This window comes from Colobus angolensis, unplaced genomic scaffold, assembly GCF_000951035.1.
Source record: "Colobus angolensis palliatus isolate OR3802 unplaced genomic scaffold, Cang.pa_1.0 Scaffold13, whole genome shotgun sequence".
NCBI lineage: Eukaryota > Metazoa > Chordata > Mammalia > Primates > Cercopithecidae > Colobus > Colobus angolensis.
In genome coordinates, this window is record NW_012114252.1 from 9,454,987 (window position 1) to 9,476,796 (window position 21,810).

Sequence of the window (21,810 nt, forward strand, 5' to 3'; positions counted from 1 at the left end):
TGAACCCGAGAGGCGGAGGTTTCTGTGAGCTGAGATCACGCCACTGCACTCCAGCCTGGGTGACAGAGCAAGACTCCATCTCAAAAAAAAAAAAAAAGGAACTAAGTCCATTATATCAACAGTTACTAGAAGATTATTTTTCAAACTATAATTATCTGATATACACAATCTCAATAAATGCTTTATGTATTAAAAATGATAATTTGTATATAAGAAGTATATTAAACATATTTGGTATGTGGCATCTAAATTGGCAACTGTGACTGAGGCTTGCTATTTGTTTCCAAAACCTGTCTCCTTTCCAATACAGGTGGACCACATTTCCCAGCCTCCTCATGGTTTGGTGTGCCCACGTGACTGTCTTCTAACCAACTTTATTGGAGTAGAAAAGATGGGGCCTCATCTGGGCCCACAAAAGCCTTCCATGTGGTCCCTCCCCCTTCCCTCTGCAGCCACGCACACAGGATCCAATACTGAACTGGGTGGCCTGAGGAAAGGATGGAGCCTAAGATGGAAAGAGTCTGGGTCCTGAATCCCCTTGCAGAAGACCGCCTGCTCAAACAGGCACTGAAATGCCCCAGGGGCAAGAACTGAAACACCTACTGTGTTCAGCTGCTGAGATTCTGGAGCTGTCTGAAGTAGCAGTCAACTTGCTTTGCCTGTTATACAGATACATGCTCATATTTAACTCCAATTACTTGATTTAACGAGACTCTATAAAGATGTTTTGACATGCTAAGAAAAAAAGCAATGCCCAAACGAGTACGCAATTATTACAATTAAGTAAAATATGTGCTATGTGGACAGAGACTAAAAATATGCAAAGCCCAAAAAATTAAAGCTATATAGTAAAATGCTAGTAACAGTAAACTGTTTTTACATTCAAAAAAGGCAAAAGAACTTTATACAAATTATTTTTAAATAAGAATTGCCCAGAAAATATTTTTCAAACTGTTTTAATTAAAAAAAAAGATTCACTCTTTTGTCACACTGCACAGAGTAACCAGTCAATAAATGATTGTTGGCAAAATGAATGGATGTCATGATTAATAACATTTTCCCTAGGAACCGTAACCATATTCCTAATAAAACCCAAATACGCACATAACTTTCTAAAATTCCATTACAAAGAGGTCAGATGGACCAATATTCCAGACTGGGAAGACACCATGTTCTCCCTGGCTTACATGGTGGCTACCCCATAACCACGGGCCAGGGGGACTCTTTCATGACAACCCCAGCTGCCTGCCCAGGCACAGGCACAGCTGGGTGCAGCCCCCTTTGCACAGGGCCCTTGGCTCCACTCCCCCCAGGTAAGGCCCATGACTCTTCACACTGTCAGAAGGCAGAGGTGCACTCTGAGTCCTGGACAGGGAGGGGCGTGGAGGGACACTGCTGAGAATGGGCTGTTCCCAGGTGCCAACGCTATTAGGTTTGGGGTTTTGTTTGACTTTGTTCCTACAGCAGGGCAGTCAGGTGGCTTTCTACAAAGGGCATGCCCTCCAAGAAGCTGGACTGGCATCCCTGTGGGCAGCCGTCTAAAGAGTCCTGCTGCCACCCCTTCAGCAGCTTCCCCCCAGTGGGTGGCTCCCTGCCCACCAGCTCCAGCCCACAGCACCTCAGCAACCTTGGCCACCAGCCACCATCCCTGGGCCACAACCACACTCTCCAGCGAGGCCTGAATCTCCGCCTTGGGTAGCGGTGGGAGGCCCTTCCCAGTTTGTTCTTTCCTTGGGGATCTCTGTTCCCGCATTTACTCTTCTTGTATCCTTACAGCAGGAGTCGGAAGCTCTTTCTGTAAAGGACTTTGCCAGCCTTACAGTTTCTGTCACAACTGGTACACTCTGCCATTGCGGCACAAAAGCAGCCACAGACAATAGGCACACACGTGGGCATGGCAGTATTACAATAAAACTTTATTTACAAAAACAGGCAGCAGCCAGACTTTGCCCAAGGGCACAGCCTGATTTAGAGTTATCTTTACCCCCTAATAGAGTTAATTCCCTTTCACCAATTTAGTAATTCTTTATATTAATTTTCCATGTTCAATTACTGATGTGTTTCCTGTCTCTGGACATACAAGATACATACATGTTTACAACTCTTAATGTATTTAATGATTTTTTTGCACCTATCTGAATAAACTTGGGTTGCTTAAAATGTTTGATAATAAAAATATTCATGGGTCAGTTTCATGTATTTAGGGCACCAAATAATACTTTAATTAGATGAATTTCTGTTTCCCCCCAGGTGTATCTTGGAGGTATCTAATGAAAGGATGCAACGTTGTGGCTACTATCTTGCTTTTGTGTGACAAAGTGTAACTTTCAAGGTGTTTTCACTGATCACAATTACCACTCAACAACTGAGGCTGGAAACTGAGGATCCCAAGTTGAGCTAATTGCTACAAGTGTCCCACCAACTACCCAGCAGGACTGGATTGGGACAGAACGCAGTCTTCTGTTAAACAGAACTCTTTCTTCTCCTATACTAGGCTACCCTTTGAACAATGTGTGCTTAGCAATACTCAGCCATAGTAAATGTGTGAAGGAGAGTTTATAAGCCAACATTTCTGTTAAAGACTGGTCATGCAGTACCATGACCAGGAAAACTCATGGTAATGATTGAACAATAAGAGAAATCTCATGGAGGATTAACATGTATCAGGGACGGTGAAAATTTTCAACTTGTACAAACCCTAACTCAGGTCACTTAATGAAAGAACTCCTAGTGACCTCATAGGGCAGAGGTCTTTAGCAGCTGCTGGAAGCACTTCCGGGACACAAGACTGATTCCAGGACACATGACTCACTCCCTAGCATGGGAGTGGTTTACACGCTGCCTAAGTTAAGAACAAGACAAAAAGCTCTTGCTTCAAATACAAATACCAGGCTTAATGCCTCCCTTCTACAGGTGTCCTTTGATGGGGAAAAGAAAGAAACCATCAGAGGAGAAAGGCTGGAGAATGGAAACTGGTGAGGGAGAGAGGGAAAGGGAACAGAAGGAGATGCAGGGGAGGAAAAGGAAAAGAGAGGCAGGGATGGAGGCACCCTGGGGAGGAAACCAAAGACAGAAATGGCAGAAGAAAGGGGCTTAGGAGACTTGGAGGTGGATCTGTGGGAAGTCACACCGCTGCATCCACTAAATTGTGGGTTAAGAGGATAATCGCCTATTTTCAACTCTTTTTAAACTATGATTCACTGGTGGCAGCTGTTCACTGTTCTTCAGCCCTGCTAAGCTTTTCCAGGTGCCGGTGGGACATGGAGGCGGGGACAGCCCACAAGGGTAAGGAACTGATTGGCCTGCGACATGATTAGTGACAAGAACGTCACACTAACAGTAAAATGATGTAGGCTAATTACCAGACTGCCGGTTCCTGCTATTATTTGTAAGAACAAGGCTTGGCACAGATCTGGCACACGGCCTTGGTTTTAAAGCTATCACAACATGCTCAAGTTCAATTCTTCCCCTGGTGACAGACTTCTAAGGGAGAAGTTCTTAATTTTCTATCTTCAAAAGAAAACCAGAATTACCCAAATTGACCATGGTTGTTGGTGGAGCTGCTCCGGAGCCATCAGCACTATCGTGTTTTGAAACCCTGAGAAGTCATCAGTTTGAACCATGAATATTTCAGGATGCTGTTTTTCCCTAAGCATGGTGGGGCCTGGCTGACTCCCAAGCCCACGACATTCAGAACATACACACTGGTGACTGCTGCTTTTATAGTGTATAAAAATCTAACTTGGTCTATACACAAGTCCTTCAGCTTTCCGCGTCATGTGGAGGTGCAAGTCCTTATCTATGAACATTCATTCCTCAGGCTTCCTGTGAAATCAGAAAGGGAGAGGGTGGCAGTACTTTCAGTCCACAAATAGTCCACAACAGTGGTTCTGAAAGTGGGCTCCCAGGAAATGGTGATTCAGCATCACCTGGGAACTGGTTACAAAGGCAAATTCTGAGGCCCCAGTCCAGAGCTGAGTCAGGAGCTCCAGGAGCAGGGACCAGTTACCTATGCTTGAACACGCTCTCCAGGGGATGCTGGAAAATCCCTGATTGATCAGGATGCCCCAGGAACTACATTAGAATTTTCAATTTCAGGGAGGAAGAAGAAACAAGGCCGGTCCCGAGCCTCCTCAAGGTTACAGACCCCTTTGAGAGCCTGGATCCTCTCCCCACGAAAACTGTATACATTCTTTGCTCTCTATGATTGTATACACAGCTTCGAGGGGAGGGCTGTAATTCCCTGGAAAGTGGTCATGTGGAACTGAGTCGAAGAAGCCCTGGGCTAGTGGAAGAGCCAGGCCTGTAAATATTTAGCTCGATGTAAAGAGAGGTACTGGGAGAAGTGAAATGCAGAGCTAAGGTCAAGCCCATTGCCCTCCATGGCCTGTGAAGTTTCTGTGCTTTACTAAGGAAGGAATGCTTGGAGAGAGCGAAGAATGAGAATTCTTCAGGTGGACAAAAGCCTACCCTGAGAACAGAGCCCCGCCTTAGCTAGGCAGATGCAAGGTTTCTAGTCTCATGGTAAGCCCGGGGGCCCAGCAAAGAGGCAATGCTGCATCCACTGTTTCTGACACCAGCCAGCTCCAGTCACTCCCTCTACAGGGATAATGTGCCCCTCCCACCTCTACACCTGTCACAGTCCTACAGCCCCTTGGCCGACGGTCTACAAAGAAAGCAAATGTGGCAATGTGGCAAAAAAGTTAAAGCAGAGCTGCTCTGGCCCCAGGCAGGCATGCAGCACTTCACACAGAACTGGGGCACTACCTCCTTCCTCCCCACAAAGGTGGCCTTTGGCGCCTTGCTGCCACATCCTTACTTAGCAGCAGTCCTGGGATGCCTCTCATGACAGTCTTTGGCTTGGGCAGGGCTGAGTCTTGTTATCTTTGCCACCCTCAGCATCCCACTCAGGCCCCAGGGACATGTCCTGTGGGGCTAACAGAGCTTGCCAGTGGTTCTTGTATAGTTCCATTGTTGCTGGGCACCTTGGCTTAGAAGATTTCCAGGAACGTGCCTGCTGTGTCCACCCAATGTCACGACACAGAGAATGGGAGGCCCTGTCACAATTCAGACATGTTCTAAGGTGTGTGGTCCCAGGACTACTTGACGGTATGTTAGATTAGCCATTGCACAAACTAAGAATGCCCCCAAACTGCATTGCTCACATACAAAAGAAACCTAACAGAAGCTTTTCCAATCCTAAAAATTCCTGTTATCATTCCCAGATGTTGTGGAACTAGAAGAAACTTTTCTAAACTCTCAATAATAAAATATAAATTTGGACTAATCATGCCAAGGGAAACACTGATCTGTTCTTGCGATGAAGAATGATGATACAAAATCGTGATCATTTGAAGAGGCAATAAAAGAATATGAAGCCCCAAAACTGTAGGGAAGAAGTATGGAGGTGTATCAAGAGGTTCATTGATAAAAATGGGTTGTTTCCCTGGATTTCTGGTGTTTATGGCTTGGGTTAGCTTTTTAAAATTTATTTCTTTTTAAATTCTAAATAAATGTTCACCTCCATGCCTTATTTTGTTTTCAAATGTTGAATTACTTTTCTTAAAGAAGGGCCCTAAAATTCTGTAAGCTTTGTCCCTCACAAAACCTTACTCTGCCCTGATAGGGTCATGTGTCCACATGAATGCTGAAGAGGATGGTAGCATGGTAAGGAAAGCCGAGCTGTGCAGTCACCTGGGGCTGTGGCTGGACTCAACTAGGTCAATGCATGGAAAAGGTAGAACCTTGCAAACTGTAAACACATAATAAATTGAGTTATTCATATTATTAAATATGTTGCTTGCATGACAGGTTGTTTTTTGTTGTTTTTTAAATTTTTTTAAATTTTTTATTTTTTTCAGATGGAGTCTCGCTCTGTTGCCCAGGCTGGAGTGCAGTGACGCAATCTCGGCTCACTGCAAGCTCCACCTCCTGGGTTCACGCCATTCTCCTGACTCAGCCTCCCGAGTAGTGGGACTACAGGGGCCCACCACCACGCCCGGCTAATTTTTTTTTGTATTTTTAGTAGAGACAAGGTTTCACAGTGTTAGCCAGGATGGTCTCGATCTCCTGACCTTGTGATCTGCCCACCTCGGCCTCCCAAAGTGCTGGGATTACAGGCGTGAGCCACCATGCCTGGCACATGACAGGGTTTTTAAAGAAAAAAAAAAAACTTTCCTGGACCTCCAGAAACATACCAAATAAAACAGGCAATAACGGCAGGGACGTGCACAAAGGAAGACAAATAATGACCCAACATAGAGAAAACTGCATCACAGACACTGAAATTCAGGGGCTGAGCCCAAAGGAAATAGACAGCTGCTTATACTGTAGACGGGACTGAGTACTGCTGCGGTGTGTGCCAGGGAGGACGGAGAAGAACCACAGCTGCGGGTGGGCGACGGGAAAGCACTCCTGACCCCCTCCCATTAGGGCAGCTCCATGACAGCAGCAGGATCTTGGATTGTGAGGAAAAGAGCAGGCAGGCAGGACAGCCCATGGGACACTGCTCACAGAGAGTTATGTGGCATGATCAGAGTGGTTGGGGAGAAAGAACTCCTCATCTCAAGGGACAACAAGGACACAGGTGAGCCACTGGCCCTGCCAGTCCCCATGGCAGCGGGCAGCATGGCGCACCTCTAGCAATCACACTTCCCTACACCTCCCATGGGGGCCAGAGAGCAGGACCCCACAAGGCCCCACCATGACCCCCCCACCCTTCAATCTCTCAGAACTCCCTCCCTCCCATAGCATTTGCTGCTTAGGGTCTGGCGGCCCAACATCATGCAAATTGAAATTCCAGATCAAAAGGCAATCAGAAGCAGGAAATGTTCTCAGCGCCAGGAAAATGAGATTCCTCTGGATCCAGCAGACCTGCACAATGTTAGCCCACAAACTGAGTTCAGTTCTGGCCAAATATGTACAAAACCTCAAAAACCATGGGAAGAGCTAAGCTCCAAAGAGCAAAGCAATTTCACTGCTCTTGCCTCAGACGTGATAGCTTCAAATGAACTTTCCAGTCATTTCTTGTCCTTGTGTCTCTGGTGATTAAACGTTAACAAGAGCTGAAATCCCAAATGCCACTTCTTGAAATAGCAAACTAAATGGCAACTCTTGGAGCTATTTTAAGAAATGAGAAATTTGTCATTTCTGCTTATAAAGAATTTAGGACTTCCTTGATTTATCTGCATGACTATAAAAGCTACTTGATAGGCTGAGATAAAGTTGGTCCATTTTCAAAGTGCTTCTCAACATTGCCACCAGGACACCAGTACTGTTGCTGGGGATGGGAATGGGGAGATGGCAGCTAGCAACAGACAGGGGCTTCTGAAGCCACGTGCTCACAAGTGTGGGCCAAACGAGCTTTCCTGCACTCCCGTCGTGCACACGACTCTCACTACTTAACCCCACCAGGAACTTCTTGAAGTTGTCGAATTTGCAGGAAGGATCCTCATTTTCCTATAAGTAGAGTGGGCACAGGAAAATAACAGCCGCCTCCCTTCCTTGTGTACACATGGGATGAGCAGTATGAGTTCCCTCTCTCCACAGGTATTTACTGAGCTGGTTCACATGCACTGTGCCACAGACATCAAGATAAAAAGAACACAGCCCCACCCCAGGGAGCTGGCAGTCAGAGGGAAGGCACATGTGTGAACAATCAACAATCAGCAGAATGAATGACAGCAGCAGGGACCAGGACTGGCATCTGGCCCACTAGAAGGAACCCAACCTCTGCTCAGCTAGATTATAAGCTCCATGAGGACAAGACAGCCCTATTGTATTCACTGCTGTCTCCAGCACCTAGAACAGCACCCAGCATAGCAGAAGCATTCAATAACTGTGTGTTGGGTGACCCCAGTGATGTGGGGTGCTTCTTAAAGGAGGTTCCTAGAGCTGATCAATGAGATGAACAAGGCAGCCAGGATTCAGGGCAGATTGAGGATTCCCTGCAGAGAAAATTGAGACACCAGGGAGCATGTGTCTGGATGGAAGTAGATTCTGTAGGGCCTGAAACATATACAATTACAGTGAGGTTAAAAAAAAAAAAAAACTAATAAATATAAAATTGCTGGAATCTCTTCCAGTGCCTTGAAAGGGATCCTGAAACTTAAGCTTCATGCGCTTCATGCTAAATTCTCCCTGAGCATGGTGAGTTCTGGAAGCAGCGAGGAGTTTGGAATAGCTGGATAAGGGTGCATAAAGGGGGCTTGGGGTCTCAGCTCCACAGGTGCTCTAGCACCACTGGAAATCCAAGGTCATGGGGAAAACTATACTTAGGAGAAAGCCCTTCTGAAAAGAGACTCCACACAGCTGCTACCTGAGGTGAGCAGTGGGCCTCCCAGATGGACATGCTCAAGGAGCCCTCCCACTCTGCTTCCTCTGCAAGGGTGGATAACACTGGAGTCAGACAGCAACACTCCTCACAAAGATCCCTGCTCCACCTTCGCCCATACAGCCCTCAGTCTCTCCTCTAAAGTAAGCAAATATTGGAACAGTGTTCATTTGAGCTAATCAATGATTAGCTCACGTGGGGCACCTACATGTGCCAAAGCCTGCAGGGAGAGATGAGGCCAGAGTGGCAGGTAGAGCCACAGTAGGAAGGGCCCTCAGGAAGCCAGCAAACAGGAGGAGGAGCTGAGAGACACAGAGGTAGATCCCATGTCCTCCTGCAGTGGAAGGAAGATGCCCTCCATTAGCTTGTCACAGACATGCTCTTCTGTCCCTAACTCAGGACATTACAACTAGGAGATGGTGATAATCAAGATAGAATCCCACTCTCATTTAGTAGTATATGTTCTTCTCCAGATGCCCATGAGTGTCTGTAGGAACAGTGATCTAGAAGCTGTTTGAAAGCATGCTTTTTAAAAGGTACTACAGGTTCAATAATATGGCTTAAAAGCTTTTATCTAGCACTACAAGCTTGCGCAAACATCAGAACCTGAGATTATCCAGTCCAGTCTTCTCATTTTACACCTTGGGAAACCCAGGAGCCTCGGAGTTTAGGGACTGTCCTGGGGTCCCAGGAGGAACCTCCTGAGCCCTGGCCCAGGATCTTGTCTCATCCCCTACTAAAACGATGCCTACATTTTAATTTTGCACTTTCATTGACAATGTGCATACACATGTAATCTAAACACTGGAGGAAAATGGAAACCTTATCTAAACTTACATTTAGAAATAAGCTCAAAAGCAGTTAATGCTCTGGAGAATATTTGGAAGAATGCATAAGAAACACCAAACTCCCAGACATCTAAATATATTTTTCATGCTCCATTGTGGTGTTATCCTAAGAACAGACTAATATCAACAATTAGACATTTGTGAATTCAGTTTTTTATATTATAAACACTAACACAATGTTGTTAAACAGCAGTTATACAGATTTCACAAATCCGACAAAATCTGATTTTGTCAAATCAATAGCACCTGAAATGGGTAAGAGAAACCTGACAATAGAAATGGAAATAATAAGAAAGACAGGAATAATAATACCAATTAAGGAAAACCTACACAACTCCTCAACAGCCTGCCATCAGCTGTGCTCGCTGGGGATGCTGCCGAGAATGTCAATGAGGAGAGGAAGACAAGACAGGAATTTAGGAGACTTCTCCACGTCCTGTGCCCAGGGAGTCACATGAGGAGAGAGCTAGTGGGACGGGAGCAGCTCGCCTGCAAGTGCAGTGCTTCACGTGTCTTCTGCCTACCCTGATACCAGCATGGTTTGCCAACTCCAGGCCAGGAAGGGTGAAAAGGGAACAGAGTGAGAACCAGGTAGGGAGCCTGCGGTGGGCCCAGCATGTGTCTCTCACACACATACAGTAGTCTTGACTTCTAATTCTGCCTATTTTTTTACATGTGAAAAGAAATAAAATCAAAAAAGAAAAAGATGTGCTATCAGAGTTGTATCAATAATTCTATCTCAGATCTAGACTGTAGACTCTTCCAGGCATTTTTCTTCCTTTTTTAGCATTATGACCTAAAATTGTTAATTCTTCCTAGGTCAATAAAAACTATTTTTGGAATTCTGAAATGAAGAGGGCAAGTAATTAAGCTAAAAGGCTCTAAAAGCCAGATTTAGTCAGATTTCAAAACAACTTACTTTAAGCTACTTATTTTAAGATACTGGGGATAGGGAATGGAATATTCATAACAAATAGTTCACAAAACAGTTTCTGCAGACTCCACTGCCAGGCAGGCAATATAGACACCAGTAAAGGGCAGGTGTTGGGAGTCAGAGTTTCAATCCTAGTCCCAAAAATGTGAATTATCACCAGAGGTGGTAACAGGTATACGGGGGTTCATTACATCAGTACAATGGTTCTCTAAGTTTGGTCCTGGGCCAGCATCAGCATCACCTGGAACATGTTAGAAACACACATTCTGGCTCAAGCCTGTAATCCCAGCACTTTGGGAGGCCGAGACGGGCGGATCATGAGGTCAGGAGATCGAGACCATCCTGGCTAACACAGTGAAACCCGTCTCTACTAAAAAAAAATACAAAAAAACTAGCTGGGTGAGGTGGCGGGCAACTGTAGTCCCAGCTACTCAGGAGGCTGAGGCAGGAGAATGGCGTAAACTCGGGAGGCAGAACTTGCAGTGAGCCGAGATCTGGCCACGGCACTCCAGCCTGGGCAGCAGAGCGAGACTCCATCTCAAAAAAAAAACAAAAACAAAACAAAAAAAACACACATTCACCCCGGGCCCTAGGAGTCAGAAGCTCTGGGGTTGGGGCCTCACAGTCTGTGTTAACAAGCCCTTCAGATGATTCTGGTGCCCATTCATGTTTGAGAACCACCACACTAGTCCATCTACTTTTGTGTATGTTTGAGAATTTCATATTAAAACGTATTCTCAAAAAAATCCTGGCTTCACTGCCTATTGGCTACGTGGCCTTTGGACAAGTTGCTTATTTAACCTTTTAATCTCCATACTGGCATCTAAAGATGGGAAAAGTAATAATTTCTGTTATCATTATCACCAGGTTATTGACAGGGTTCAATATGTAGTGTCTGGACAGAGCACGAACTCACCAAATGGTGGTGGTGGGGACCATACATAGTTATGTGTAGTTCACATTCAATAGAATTTTAGCCGCTATAACACACATACTTTTGCTGAATTACTCGCATACTGTCTCATTAAATCTTCCCACCACTGATTGGTTGCATCAACACCATTTCACTGATGAGGAAACTGACGCTTAGAGGAATTAGATGGTTTACTGAAGGTCACACAGATGGTGATCCTTGGATCTCCTGGCCCCAAGACCAGGACCTTCCCCATCACACATGAACAGTAAGCATGACAGAATTTCAGATTTCTAGAACCAGAAGTGCCTCTCCAGTGCTTCTGTTCCTCTTTATATGAGAAATGCTGAACATTGATCCACACGGGGATGCTTCAGGCTCCACATCACCAGGGAGGAGGGAAATTCTCCCTACTCTGAGATCTGCCAGGCACTGAACTACCCCGGCTTTACAATCTCACTACAGCAGAGATAAAAAGTAGAGTCCCTTCCAGGAAAAAATAATTTTCCACATCAAAAATATTAAAAATCATACTCCAAAACACTAAATCTTTCCAAAGAACCAGGTTTAAATGCCTTGACACATATTAATGCCATTAAGTAGTATGTAATATATATTACCATCAAATATTTCAAGGCATGACCTTTGTAAGGAAAACTCACATTTAAATCATGTATTTTTTTTTCCTACAGAAAAAAAAAATCACCAATATTTTTCCTTATCCAGTGACTGCCCCACAAAATGACAGCTTTTTAGTTTGAGGCTTTTAAGCTAAAGAATGTGTAAGTATAAACCTGCACTGATCAATGTGGTAGCTACGAGCCACAGGTGACTACTGAGCACTTAAAATGTGACGATTCTAAATGCAGATGTGCTACAGGCGTAAAACAGACACCAAATGTCAATGACGTCTGACAAATGAAATATAAAATACCTTGATTTTTTAAATAAGAATTCAAAATTGAAATAGTAATATTTTGGAAATATTGGGTTAAAATTATATTACTAAAATTAGTTACACCTGTTTCTTTTTACTTTAACTTGGCTACTAGAAAATTTTAAATTTGGCCGGGCGTGGTGGCTGCATATAATCCCAGCACTTTGGGAGGTTGAGGCGGTGGGGGGGGGGGGGTATCACTTGAGGCCAGGAGTTCAAGACCAGCCTGGCCAACATGGTTCACCCCGTCTCTACCAAAAATACAAAAACCAGCCAGGTGTGGTGGCACATACCTGTAATCTCAGCTACTCAGGAGACTGAGGCACGAGAATTGCTTGAACCTGGGAGGCGGGGGTTGCAGTGAGCTGAGATCACTCCACTGCACTGCAGCCTGGGTGACAGAGCAAGACTCTGTCTCAAAAACTAACAGAGAATAAATTATAGATATTGTTCATGTTATATTTCTACTAGACAGCACTACTATAGACTGTAAGAAATTTTAATATACAGGTAATTTTTTAAACTTCATGGCAAAACAAAGGACAGTCCACTTCCTGAAATTTTTACTTGGGCAGACAAGAGTTAGGAAAAAACACCACATGAGAGATAAAAGTTAGGTCTAGTCTTGGTTCTATAAAGCAGTGGACCACATTCTCCTGTGACTTCAATAGGCCCCACCTTTTTGAACTCTTTCTCCCTGGAAAAGCCATCTTCTTTGCCTGTATCTGGTGGATCTCCACCTTTTCCAGATATAATCAATTTACTGAAAAGCTGTTGTGATAATGTCACACGGTGATTTTTCCAAGTGTACTATGACCATCAAAGATGATGTTAGAGTTTCAGGTACGACTGCCAGGAAGAAGAGGTACTGATAACAGAAAGGGGTGCTGGCTAAGAGAGGAACAAGAAGGAGTTTGACTCTGGGAACCTATGTTTGCACTTCTGTACACAACAGTACTCTGATAAAATGTTCACCAACTTTTTAATAGAGATCAAAATCACAGATGCACAGGAGAGTAAAGAGGCACGATATCCACATCACATATAAGTCAAGCAAGTTCCTCTACTTGCATCCCTTTCTACTTTTTGGCAATTCAAGACATTTGGTTATTGGTGGCTAAACCTTTGCAGGTAGAAGAGAGGCGAATGAAAATGTGAATGATTCTCAGATATAGTCTTTCCTGTAGGCCCTTTCTGCAACCTTTTTTTGCCTACACATTCCCCAAAGAATCACCAGGACCATGCTGAGAAGCAGGAGGAGAAAACAAACAAACAAACAAAACCTTTCACATTATATCAGAGATTGAATACAAAGAAAACAAAACCACTCGGGTGGTTCCTGTTAGGCAGAAGCCCTGTTAGTGAGGGAGACTGGAGTACAAACCTTCACTACAACAAAGCAGAGATGCCTGACAACAAGCTGGAACGATGACGCCACGATGGGCTACAGGAGCACACAGTCTTCTGGGAAATGTGTGGAGAGGGTTTGTAAAGATTTCCCAAAGAAGCTGGCATGTGAGCTGGGGCTTGAAGCATAAATGAGGATTTTATCCTTTTATCCACTGCAGCACATGCCAGGCAAAGGCAGAGCTGTGCCCAGGTGTGAAAGCACCCCAGGTGGAAGGAAGGCTGGAAAGCCGGGGTCAGGGCACATTTTGGAGGCTGCAGGAGATAAGGTTAGCAGGCAAATTCAGGGTCAGCCTCTGCGAATCAAGGAAGCCAAGCTTGCTTTCTCTGTAAAGGAAGAGTCAGAGAAGGCTTTTAAGCAGATAATTAACAACTATCTCTGTGGGCTGTGTTGTTTTGTGTTTTGTTTATGAGACAGTTTCGCTCTGATGCCCAGGCTGGAGTGCAGTAGCTCCACCATAGCTCACTGTAACCTTGAACTCCTGGGTTCAAGCAATCTTCCCACCTCATCTTCCCAAACAGCTAGGACTACAGGTCTGCCCCACCAAGCCGGGTTAATTTTTTTATTTTTTATTTGTGTAAAGACAGTGTCTTGCTATGTTGCCCAGGCTGGTCTCAAACTCCTGGCCTGGAGCAATTCTCTCACCTCAGCCTCGCAAAGTACTAGGATGACAGGTGTGAGCTACCATGCCCCACCTGTGTCTGCATTTTAGAAAGAGTGGTCTGATAGCACAATGCAGCATGGCTCAGCGTAAGAAAAGACAGAATGTGGTAGTGGAACAGGCAGTCCAGAGAACCTTCAGAGATGGGGGATCTGGAGGGCAGCCACTGCTACAACCTCTGTCTGATATGCTATGCAGTCCTGGCTTAGAAATGCCAAGTGAGCCTCCTGTGAGTGTGTGCTGGTTCTCTGCACCACTCGCTGCTGCCTTTCCCTTGGCAATGACAACTCTCCATATTAAGGAGATCCCAAAGCAGAATACGAGACTGGCTCCTCCCCAGGAACCTGGCAGAGCCCTTGAGACCCACTGGTAAGTGGCACTTACACTTGTCAGGAAAGGGAGTGCTGAAAATTTCCAAAGCCTCAAAATGTCATTCTAAAAGAGACTTAGCACTAGTATATCACATTACAGGGTATTTCAAACTTCTGGAAAGTTGGGGGAAAACTGTAATTTCCAATCCTTCTTGGTTCTAAAAGTATCCTCACAGTCATATGCTATCTGTAGGCCGGAGCCGGGTTGTCTTGTTATCTCCTGCCTAGAGTGCCCTGCTAACTCCAAATTTTTGATTCATTTCCAGGTGGCCAACCCATTCCCTTGGTCTTACTTCTTACACTAGGTGGAATTCTAAGATCCCATTTTGTAGCTCCAACAACTCAAAAGCCAAACAATTTTGAATAAACAAAGCTTAAAACCTGAAACTAAAACTCCACAGTCCTAAACCTGACTCCATCCCAGTTTATTCTGAGATCAAAGATGCTAACACTGGAACTTGAGTCCCAGACCTTAGAGATTATGTACGACAGGCTCCTCATTTTACAGATAAGAAAACTGAAGCCCAGGAGGGTGGCGATCTGCAGAGATTGAGAAGCAGATGCAGGATCAAAATTAGGTCTCTGGTCTCTCGGCCCATCCGTGCCACCAGCCAGATGGACACTGTTCTGCAGCCTCGTGTTTAGCTGATACCTTTCCAAGAGTAGAGCACACCTGCACAAATGGCAGCCTCTGCAAACACTATGGGGACTACAGTGCCCATTTTACTAATTAGGGAGTAAACATTTCAGGATTAACCTGGGTCATGCTATAAATTTTTTAAAAAGGAAAATAGGGAGGAAAACAGGATGCCTCCAGACTCTTAGACCCTCACCAGTCTATGCTCCTATGTAACTTTCTGGGAAGATAATAAAATGTAACACCCAAGATAAGAGTGACTCCTCATGGCAGCTCTACTTCATTCATATTTCTGAGTTCCTCACATGACCACCATTGTCTTCATGCTATTCAGCCACTGTTGGTTGTCACTCATAAACTGGCCTTTCTCTAACAATTGTTAAGTTTTTAAGGGCAGTGTGTTTTTCCTTTCTCGTTCATCATTACAGTCTCAATGCTAAGGTCAAGTGAATATGTTCTTTTTTGTTCATGAATCATGCATATGTGTCCAGGTATGGATTTTAGAAAACCTGACCCAAAGTCTACAATCTTGGCTCTGCCATTTATTGAATGTGTAACTTTAAGCAAGTTGCCTAACTTCTCTGTGCTGTTTCCTCTTTTGAAAAAGAATAGAGCCTGCATTCTAGAGTTGTGAGGATGAATTGAATAACATTTCGCAGGCATAAAACAGTTCCTGGCACACAGCAGGGTAACATATAAGTAGTGGATATTTTTATTATTACATGACTATTGGCATTACCTTGCTATAAAAAAGTCACCAGCCATTCTCCCTCCATGCTGATGACAGATCATGAGAAAAGAAACGCCGGAGGTGGGTGGATTTTAGTTTTTAGTTTTCTATACAAGTGATTTTAGTTTTCTATACACTGCTACCCAGGAGGTAGCTGTGACTTGGCATGGCAATGAGGTAGGGAACAAGCTGTGGAAGCCCCACGTCTGAGATCATTTCCCAGGCCTGGCATGTTCATTAGATTCACTCGGACCCTTTCTAAGCATGCACTCCCCAAAGATTCCTTCCACCAACTGCTCCACAAAATGGGTATGCAGCAGCAGGAGCCTCATGTAACACTGTTTACGTGAACAGACAGGGGTTCGGCCTGCGCCTTCTGCAAAGCCGGGCTATGCCTACGTTAGCTGCTAAAAAATCTGAAGCACGACCTTCCTGGAGCTGCTGATGGTTTAAGTGTTGTCTGCTTAAGTGTCTGGAAAGGACAGGGTGGCATTAACACTCACTGTGCCTGATAAAGATCACATGAAAGCATTCCAGAGGAATGAACCCCTTCCTTCCTCATGCCTTGCTGCCTGGGGAGAGGAAGGGTTTTGATCTCATTCACCTCCATGCACTGTCCAATAAGACCGGCAAGTCTCCATTCTTGTAAATATGGGTTGAATGAATTAATGAATAAACAAATGAAACACAAAGAGCATTGTAGTGAACGTGTATGGCTTTGAATAAGTAAAATTTCCTGTTCTTGTCACTAGGAATAGGTCACTATACAAATCTTTTGGGAACATCTTTCTTTCACCATCCAATATTTTAAAAACAAGGAAACTACTTATTAAGTATTATTGATGTAATACCATTAATTATTTTTTTCTGAAGTTGTCTCTAAGGATGCAGGAAAACCTACAGGGCAGAAAGGCTTATTGTCTAAGCATAATTTAATTAACTCAATCACAGTCACCTAAAGTCTAATTGAAAATTAACAACCTGATCATTGCCCATAAGCTTATACTTCACTTAGTCTGCTATTTCTAGAGCAAACAACTTCAGGGATAGGAAAGATTTTCTAGTCTCATTCCTCCTCTGTCTGGGGGACAGAAGAGTTCCCAGGTAATGTACTGGTGTGTCCAACCAGAAGCCAAGTCCTTCTACTACTTTCTACATCAAGTACTTGTGCTGCCTTCTCACAGAGTTATTTAGCTAGAGTAATCATGTGGTCATTCAAACATTAAAATAAGAACTAAAATTCTGCTTTTAATACTTGAGGATCCCAGGAAAATATGAGCCACCCAAAAGGTGTCTCCAAAAAGAAACTTTTATTTTCTTTGAGACAGGGTCTTACTCTGTCACCTAGCCTGGAGTCCAGTGGTGTGATCTCTGCTCACTGCAGCCTCAACTCCCCCAGACCCAAACAATCCTCCCACCTCAGCCTCTTGAGAAGCTGGGACTACAGGTGCATGCCACCTCGTCTGGCTAATTTTTGTATTTTTTGTAGAGACGGAGTTTCACCATGTTGCCCAAACTGGTCTTGAACTCCTGAGATCAAGCAATGCCCACCCACCTTGGCCTCCTAAACTGCTGGGATTACAGGCTTGAGCCACAGTACCCGCTGATCCTTTTCAAAAAATACCTAATGAGTACACCTAACAGGAAAATTCAGCTATTCTCAATCTTTACATCCTTCAACTTTAAAAATTCCCAAAATAAGACCTGTGCTGCAGTCCCTACCACCCTCACAAAAGTAACCCAATGAAAGGGCTGCATAAATGACATATAACCCAGCCTTTTTCGGCACTTTGAAGCCACACCTTTTTCCTCTAAACTGTTGAGCAGTAACAATTAGAATAAATTGTTTCCAGGAACTATGTTAGAGCTGGGGGGGTAGGGAGTAAAAATAGGTATTCAAATGTGAGCAGGGAAACTAACATGCAGACATCAAGAATATCCTGCCTGTTCCCCTGGTAGTGATTTCTAGCCCCCAAAGCCATTTCTCAGTGGGTTTGGCAGTAAGCCTGGATAGAAATGGGGAAGTTTCACCATGTGCTTCCTCCTTCACTTACTGTCACAATGCAGGGGACAAGACCCACCCATGTAGGTACCTGTAAAGTTGAACCTTGCAGCCTCTGAAACTTTATAATGTTCAAACACATATTCTCTTGGAAACACTAACTTTTAGCCGGTTGCAGGGGCTCACGCCTATAATCCCAGCACTTTGGGAGGCCAAGGCGGGTGGATCACCTGGGGTCAGGAGTTCGAGACCAGCCTGACCAATATGATGAAACCACGTCTCTACTAAAATTACAAAAATTAGTTGGGCGTGGTGGCATGCGCCTGTAATTCCAGCTACTCAGGAGGCTGAAACAGGAGAATCGCTTGAACTAGGGAGGCACAGGTTGCAGTGAGCCAAGATTGAGCCACTGCACTCCAGCTTGGGGAACAAGAGCAACTCCATCTCAAAAAAAAAAAAAGAACTCTATCTCCAAAAATAAAAAGAGAAAGAAAAAGAAACACTAACTTTCCGTAACACTAAACAAGCAGCCAATGCTAAGGGAAACCTTCAAGGTGGCCCCGGCAGAGGAGAAAAAACATTACCACCAATCATAAGGGCAGGAGGGAACTTCTGATAGAAAGTTTCTAGAACAAATACTGGGTTGCCTACATGCTTTAAGATCTACTTACGGGTACCTTTATGGTAGCCTCGTTACTAATGCAAACAATTAGAAACAAATTGAAAAACCATCCAATTATAGTATAGACCTAAAATGAGATAATATGCAGCCCTTAAAATAATGGCATAGGCCAGGTACGGTGGCTCACGGCTGTAATGGCAGCACTTTGGGAGGCAGGCGGATCACCTGAGGTCAGGAGTTCGAGACTGGCCTGACCAACATGGTGAAACCCTGTCCCTACTAAAAATACAAAAATTAGCTGGGCATGGTGGCGGGCACCTATAATCCTAGCTACTTGGGAGGCTGAGGCAGAAGAATCACTTGAACCCAGGAGACAGAGGTTGCAGTGGGACGAGATCGTACCACTGCACTACAACCTGGGTGACAGAGTAAGACTCTGTCTCAAAAAAAAAAAAAAAAAGGCATAAATCCACATATGGTGACAAAAGATGTAATTGACATGTTCTGGGAGAAAATTAACCCAGAAATCTACTATAATAGTACATCCTCTAAACACACACACGAGTTATACTGTTCTAGGCACAGGAGAAAGTCTGGAAGTATATGCACTGAATTATTAATAGTGGTCACCACTGGAGACTAAAAACAAGGACACTGTTTTTCCTACTGCTACACTATTTGCATTTCTTGTTTTTCGTACTTCTATACTACATGCATTAATTAATTTTATCCTTTTCAACTTAGGTAACATTTTTCCCCAAGGACTGTTTCTGTACATAACTAAAAACAGCAAAACTTTATTTCAAAATGCTACCTCCTGAATAAAGCATGTTACCTACATTTAAACGTCTCTAGGTAGAATTCAGTCAAATGATAGACAGTCTTGGGGATTCTCACTAAGCCCGTGGGCCCCTGACATTGTAACAATGAATAGTACTGCCACAAACAGGTTGCACAATGGTGTCTGCCTCCTTCTGAAAAATCATCTTGAGAAAGAAGTTGTCTTCTTCCCAGCAATCTGTTGAACTCCTGTTTGCCGGTGGACAGCAACAGCCACAGGTAAGAGATCTGCCCCTGGGCAGAGGCCCTGCTGAAATATCCTTGCTTCTCTGATCTGACATCAGCTCTTTTTATCTTGTTTAACCTGCTGGAAGAAGAGAAACACTTCCCGATAAGAAAAAACTTCTGGTATCACTATTAGCTTCCTCACTCCCTCACGTCTCTCTGCAGGTGCTCAGAGCTGAGATCTCCACGCTGCCAGAAGCTGCTGGGCCCTGACAAGTGTTCCCACCAACTGCAGCTGTAGGCAGCACAGCCTTATCCACTGCAGTGGAAAAAGACCCCCAGTGAACTGCCTGGAGTGAGATTTACCTAAACAAATAGTTGGGACATACATGGCAAATGTCTTGAGCACTAGAAAGAGAAGTAAGTTTAAAAAGTCACTTGTGTGCTTAAAAAAAAAAATGTACAGCATCTTTCTACAGTGTATTCAGTCCTGTAGACAAATATTTCTACACAGCTGGAGAATCACTGACAGAAGATTTTTAAGAATATTCACAAGGGAACCTAAACCACACAACTTCCTCCAAGAAATCATAAGTTACATCAGCTGCTTTAAGCAGTGAAACCCATTCAGCCTGCAAGCAACCTAACAGATAAGCCAGCTATTACATTGGCAGCGAGGAATCCAGAACAATGAATAACATTTCTAAACAATGTAGCAGAGGGTGAAGAAAAGAAACCTTAATCTCTAAGATGAAAATCTGCAGTGAAAAAGACCATGATATTTTACTAACTTTTTCAGTTCAGGGTTAGTAATATAGTTTTCAAGGCAATACAATATACGGCAGTCTCACGAATCACAAAAGAAAGCAACTCAGTTCAAATCAAATCTGTTACAGGAAAGTTTAAGTTCAGATTCTTAGACATTAATTGAAAATTAAGTAAATTAGTAAGCAAACACCTCATGGTAACATCAACTGAACCTCCAGGTTAAAGAAAAAAAATCACTAAATGAAATCACTACATATTAGTTTAACAATCTCTTTAGCAGATAATTTGAAAGGCTCAATTGTCCCCCCTCTGCAGGGCATGTTAGTGGTTTTGTGCAGCTTGCTTAAAAAATTATGTGCCTTTATTGTACTGAAGAAATTCCGAGAGAGAAGCACAACCTACTCACTGATGATAACAACACAACCATTTTTCACATTCCTCCCCTACAAAGTCCACCAAAGCACTTGGCTCTACCCAAATGCTGAGAGTTTAGCTGATGTTAAGAACAGAAACGTTTCTATCAGCTGGTTCACAGTTTAGGTTCTTCCCTACTTTATTCAAGGCAAACCTCCTGGTAAAATGTGTGAGAAGAACATATGTAATTTTATCCTTTCTAAACTATGTAATATTTCCAACAGTTATGTTCCTTAAAACACCCCAATGGGACCTGCCTCATTTTCTCAATAGCATAAATAACGTAGAAAAGGTTTTAATTTTGCAAAGCACATCTTTTTTCAACCCTATAGTTGCTATTAAAATATGCTTCCCTGGGTTTACATTTGCAAACACTGCAGCTAGGTGGGATATAATTGTGAACAATACATAATTGTTCCATACAAAGAAACCTCCTAGAAACCGCATTCACCCACAAAATGTCAACATTTCTTTCTTCACAAAGAAGAATCAAAGGGGAATCAAAGTCATATTACAGGGAAAGAGAGGAGTTCACAAGGGACAAGCAGAGCAAGTTTTGAAATCAAAGACAGGCAACAGGCGTCAACCCCGTCCACACGCACAACAAGAACCCAGCATGGGGTAGATACAGCAACACTTTTCGAGACCCTCTTACCGGCACAGGGCCCGGGCTCTCTGCTTCCACTTCGCCCTGAGCTGCATCCTTGTATTGCAGGGGGGACTCAATCACCAGCTCCTTTTTGACACTTCTACTACTTGTCCTGCATTTATCAGCCTGCATTCTCGGCTGAAAACGCAAGTCAGAAAGTCTGCAACTGGAACAGCTGCGAGTCCCCGGCCGTGCAAGGCACAGGCATGCCAGTGGTCCAAGGAAGGAAAGGAAACTGGCTTCCCAGGCACAAGTGGTCAGCCCCTCTGGCTGGGTCTGCAGAGCGTGTGGGGTGGGAAGGCATGATAGCGAAGGCCAGCCTCCAGGGGTGTTACTACTCCACGCAAAAGGGGAGGCTCCCACTTGCTGGCCAAAGGAAAACAAACTCCAAGTTGAACAATACACAGTGTACTGCCTCTCTGATAAAGACCGGCTTTATTGTGTCTGTTCCACACAGCGTGGGCCAAATCAATTGGAATCAAAATAGTGTGGTGTTGAAAAGAAAACCAGTCACAGTTAGACTCCTTCATAACTACCTTAAATCTGAAGCTCATGGAGCTTAAGAGACAGCAAGGTTGT

The 21,810-nt window shown here is 44.1% G+C and overlaps 1 protein-coding gene across 3 annotated transcripts in view; it reads right to left on the reverse strand.

Moving 5' to 3' along the window:
* The window catches only part of DOCK9 (dedicator of cytokinesis 9), a 195,795-nt gene extending 174,264 nt beyond the window's left edge, over nucleotides 1-21,531 (reverse strand). For all 3 annotated transcript variants that reach the window (XM_011933819.1, XM_011933818.1, XM_011933817.1), the window contains exon 1: nucleotides 21,238-21,531. In XM_011933819.1, the coding sequence (XP_011789209.1) occupies nucleotides 21,238-21,363 (126 nt within the window). In that variant the 5' untranslated portion in view covers nucleotides 21,364-21,531. The remainder of the gene's footprint in view (nucleotides 1-21,237) is intronic.
* Nucleotides 21,532-21,810: the final 279 nt, after the last annotated feature.